Below are 5,234 nucleotides of genomic sequence, written 5' to 3' on the forward strand. Positions count from 1 at the left end.
AATGGTATTGGTCAATTTCAAGAATTACTTGTGATAAAAACCCTATTTTTTTTTTCCAACAAAAATGTATTAAATGCAGCCTTTAGTGCGTGCTATACACTTTAGCCAACAAAAAAAAATATTAAATGTTAACTTAAAAATAGTGGTATTCATTTTTATTTGTAAGTAAGAGGTGTTAAATTCGATTTTAGTTAAAGACGAATTTGAACCATATTATTGCTAAATCATTGTGAAGCTTAGCCCACTCGTTGACCCCTTTAGTATAGATAATATCGTTTTATAATTGTAAATAATATCGTTTGTTTATAAAAATAATTAAAATACTGATTATTGAATTTATGACCAATCTTTAGTCCCCAACTGTGTAACCAGAGACTAAAACGAAATACTACGATAGGTTCAAATACTACAGGCCGAGCCAACCTAAAAATAACATAATCCAAGAGACAGCTATTATGGCATTACTTGCTACAAGAATGTGATCCCCTACCAATACTCTTTTAAAATTACACTTGTATTTATCGTTGCATATTCAATTAATTAGTTTAATTAACCAGGAATCAGATGCAAGTTTCTGACTAGTACAGATGCACAATGTAACCCTTGTCGTGGAAAATTATGTACTCTCCACATATTAATTTGATTATTATATGACAAGCTGTTATTTGATAAATTGAAGGCCACATGATGTGTTGAGCATGCTAAAGAATCTGGTTAGAAACCGTGGTGCTTCTAACATAACTCTAAACGACTTAATCAACTGTGGTGCAACTAACTTCTCGTACCCTTCATGACTAACCAAGCAACAAGGATGAACACAAGCCGCAGGTCGCGCCATGGGAAAAGCTGTTGACCGTGGCACTTACTAATTCATCCATTTTCTACGTCTTTCAATCTCGATCGGTTGCCTTGATGTCGTCTAATACATAAACCCCTCACGCACGCACACATATGCATTTTCACCGAGCTACTCTCTCCTTTCTCTCTACTCCGGTCGGCCACCTCGTCTTGTAACATAATTAGGTTCAAGAATTAATCAGGTATAACCAAGCAAAGCATAAGAAGAAAAAAAGGGTAGGAATCATGGCGGGGGGATTCGGGGGGCCGACAGGCGGCGAAGATTTTGAAGGAAAGGTCACGCCTATTGTGGTCATTTCTTGCATATTGGCCGCTAGCGGAGGCCTAATGTTTGGTTATGATATTGGCATTTCAGGTACTTGTATAAAACCTACAATATGTCATGTATATATGCGCAAAATTTTGTTTTGTTTCATGAATCAAAAATTAAATTTGTTGTACATATTAATTTTAAATTTGATGTACCAATCAATGCAGGTGGTGTTACATCAATGCCCGACTTCCTAAAGGAATTCTTCCCGGTTGTGTATAGGAAGCAGCAAATTCCAGGACTTGAGAGTAATTACTGTAAATATGACAATCAAGGTCTGCAATTGTTCACGTCTTCATTGTACCTTGCTGCATTGACAGCAACCTTCTTTGCGTCGTACACAACCAGAGTTCTGGGCAGAAGGATGACCATGTTGATGGCCGGGTTTTTCTTCATAGCCGGAACTATTTTTAATGCTGCAGCTAAGAACCTTATCATGCTCATTATTGGGAGGCTCTTACTTGGTTGCGGAGTTGGTTTTGCTAACCAGGTAAATACATAATTACTTAACCAGGTAAATACTAATTAATGATCGCTTAATTCATGGATAAATAATTTGATCGTGTTGCCATTTTTTTCAACCATAACAGGCCGTACCACTTTTCCTTTCGGAGATTGCACCCACAAGAATTCGTGGAGCACTTAACTTGCTCTTCCAGCTCATGGTCACCATTGGCATTCTTGTAGCACAACTTATCAATTATGGAACTGCCAAGTAAGCCAGCCTATCTCCCCATGAAACTTTTGTTTGTAATTGTATCATTGTCACATGGTATTACTAGTTCATGAAGGTAGAAAACGATTTATACTCTATACTTTGGTATTAATTAATGTACACGGGACAGGGCCGGCCCATGCCCAGTGAGGGTAGGGCGACCGTCCGAGGCCCAAAAAAATTAGGGGCACCAAAATTATTAGTATGACATATTTATATACATTTTCATAAGAGTATAATTTTATAAAATTTGGTTTAATGACAAAGAAATTTAACTAGAACAAGAGATTTTGTTGTTTGAAATTAATGAGGAAGTCTTGAGTCCAAAACACCATTTGTGCTTATTTAAATTCCAATTTTTAAAAATTTCTTTTCATAACAGTATAAAGTTAAAAAATTTGGCTAAATGATCAAAAGTTTAATTAGAAGCAATAATTTTTGTATTTAAAATTAACGAGAGGTCCTAAGTTCGAAATGCTATGTGCATGTTTTTTTTTTGTTTTTTTTGTTTTTTAATTTTTACAAATTTTTGTCTGGTTGTTAATTTATTTTGTGAGTTGCTATTTTTAAACATTCGTTCCAATTCAAGTTTAATTTTCAATAAAGGGTAATGCGTAGACTAAATTTTTAGATTAAATTTGCAAATCATATGACGTGTCATCAAACGGTTTAATTTGGTGCCCATTCATTACTTATACATATCCTTAAAGACTCGAAAATATCATTATTTTTTATTCTTATATTGACGGAGTTAGTAAATAAGAAAAAACACCTCATGATTTATACAAAAACACTTTAAAAATTCAGATGGAAGACAAAACTTATAATCTATCTACCTATAAGCCCAAAGTTTTTTGGTTTCCTTCTCTTGATACAAAACAAATTAGTTTTTCTGTATTTCTAAATTAATGAGTTTGAAGTTCTTTTCTAAATATAATTTTATCAATATCTTACGTGTAAAAATAAATAATTTTTTTTATATGAAGTGATGGCACATTTTTTGGCATCGCCTCGGATCTCAAAAATCTCTGAACTGGCCTTGACATGGGATATAACAGTGGTGAATTACCATTATTATAGTCACACCGAAGAATTTGAATCGATATCTATCTGAGGGTGGGGCTTAATAGGAATCCCAAGTTCCTAACCAAATTTTTTGTATTTCGATTTTTCTTGAAGTTCCCAACTACAATTTTGTATTTCGGTTTCTCTCCAAGTTCCCAACTACAATGTTTGTGCTACCACATGCAGGATTAAAGGGGGATATGGATGGCGGGTATCACTGGGTTTGGCTGGCATTCCATCACTCTTGCTAACATTGGGGGCTGTCATTGTAACAGACACTCCAAACAGTTTGATCCAACGAGGGAAGTTGGAGCAAGGAAAAAAAGTTCTGAAAAGGATCCGGGGTATTGAGAATGTCGATCCAGAATTCCTTGAGATTCTCGAGGCAAGTCGCGCTGCTAAAGAAGTGAAGCATCCCTTCAGAAATCTCCTCAACCGTAAAAACAGACCTCAACTGGTCATTACAATTTTCTTGCAGGTCATTAAGTATTTAATTGCCTTGGTTAATGTAAATCATACTGAGTATTTTAATCGAATAATATATTGTCAACCAGGGGAAAAAAATAATGGACCTTACATAATGGACTAAAATGAGAATCCAAACTAACACTAGAATTTTTCACATAAAACCATTATTCAAGGGCAACAATCTATATATCCCTACTTTTAATGGCCAAGGTTTTCATAGCATAATATATTGCGTGTTATAATTGACAACTTGACAACATAATTAATTTGTCAGAAGAAAATTTTCTCGAATTTTGGTTGTGTCTGAATTCTATATGTGGTAATGTTTTCTGCAGTTCTTCCAGCAATTCACAGGCATTAACTCGATCAATTTTTACGCCCCAGTTTTGTTCCAAACCCTGGGATTTAAGAATGATGCTTCCCTTTACTCATCGGTTATAACAGGTGTTATCATGGTCCTCGGAGCCATTATTTCAATCTTCTTTGTCGACAGAGCTGGTCGCCGTGTGCTCTTGATTGAAGGTGGCATCCAAATGTTCCTCTCTCACGTCGTCATTGCGATCATACTTGGGATGAAACTTAAGGATCAATCCAACGACCTCGATCACGGCTTGGGAATTCTTGTGGTTGTTGTAATCTGCTCTTTTGTGGGTTCCTTTGGATGGTCATGGGGGCCCCTTTGCTGGTTGGTTGCCAGCGAGATATTCCCGCTAGAGGCTCGATCGGCCGGGCAGAGTGTGACTGTGTGTGTAAACATGTTGTTCACATTTGTTATAGCACAGGCCTTCCTCTCAATGCTTTGTCACATGAAGTTTGCGATTTTCTTATTCTTCGCAGCGTGGGTCTTTCTCATGACAGTCTTCGTGTTCTTTTTACTTCCGGAGACTAAAGGTGTCCCTATTGAAGAAATGGTAGAGGTAGTATGGAGGGAGCATTGGTTTTGGAAGAGATATGTGGATGACTGTGAAGATAACCCTAAGGAGAAGGGACATGCTTGAAGCATTGGCCTTATTCACTCGGCCTTCGAATGGCAGTTTTCCAATCAATTTTTTGTTGCTTAATTTTCTCAATTGTAGGTTACACGCCGATTGTGCTTGCATTCACTTCTATATTGTTACAGTTTGAATTGTAACTTTTTTTTTTTTTTTATCAGTTTAATTTCCAGTCTCCCTTCAAATAATTTCGTTCTCTGTTGTGCTTAATTTGCTTCTGTACTATTACAGTCAACACTACAAGAATAAACATAATATAGATAGGGGGAGAAAAAAGTAATGCTTGGAAGATTATTCCAGTTTCCCATCAAGTAATGACCACGTCGCAGTGGGGTTTGTTAGAATCTAGAGAGAGATTTAGTAAGAAAGATAGAGAGAGAAAGAGAAATGAAAAATGTGAATTGTATTGATTGAATAACGTTACATTTCGGTATAGATACCATCATTTACATATAGAATAACTACCTATCTTATTAACTAAGTACGGTATAACAAACTTCTCATAACAAACTCTAACAACACTACTCAACATCATTTTACATTACTACCCTTAATATCCCCCCACAAACTAAGCTGAGGTAGCCGAAGAGAAAGTTTGTCTCGGAGAAGAAGGAATCGATCCTTGGATAATGTTTTAGTACAAATATCTGCAGTTTGATCTTGTGTACAGACAAAGTGCACGGTGATAGAATTGGCCAAGACTTTCTCCCTAATGTAGTGGTAGTCAATCTCCACATGCTTGGTTTAAGCATGAAAAAGGGGATTCTTAGCAAGAGATATAGCAGATATGTTGTCACACCAAAGTTTGGGAGGACATGGAAGAACA

The 5,234-nt window shown here is 36.2% G+C and overlaps 1 protein-coding gene across 1 annotated transcript; it reads left to right on the forward strand.

Annotated features, from left to right (window-relative positions):
• The first annotated feature begins 911 nt into the window (after positions 1-911).
• Positions 912-4,613, forward strand: LOC137738254 (sugar transport protein 13-like). Its single transcript, XM_068477883.2, has 5 exons — positions 912-1,213; positions 1,336-1,658; positions 1,759-1,883; positions 3,135-3,426; positions 3,752-4,613. The coding sequence occupies exons 1-5, from the start codon at positions 1,084-1,086 to the stop codon at positions 4,412-4,414; spliced, it is 1,533 nt and encodes a 510-aa protein (XP_068333984.1). The 5' UTR covers positions 912-1,083; the 3' UTR covers positions 4,415-4,613.
• Positions 4,614-5,234: the final 621 nt, after the last annotated feature.

This window comes from Pyrus communis, chromosome 13 (assembly GCF_041283825.1).
Source record: "Pyrus communis isolate YQ-2024b chromosome 13, ASM4128382v1, whole genome shotgun sequence".
NCBI classification, from domain to species: Eukaryota; Viridiplantae; Streptophyta; class Magnoliopsida; order Rosales; family Rosaceae; genus Pyrus; species Pyrus communis.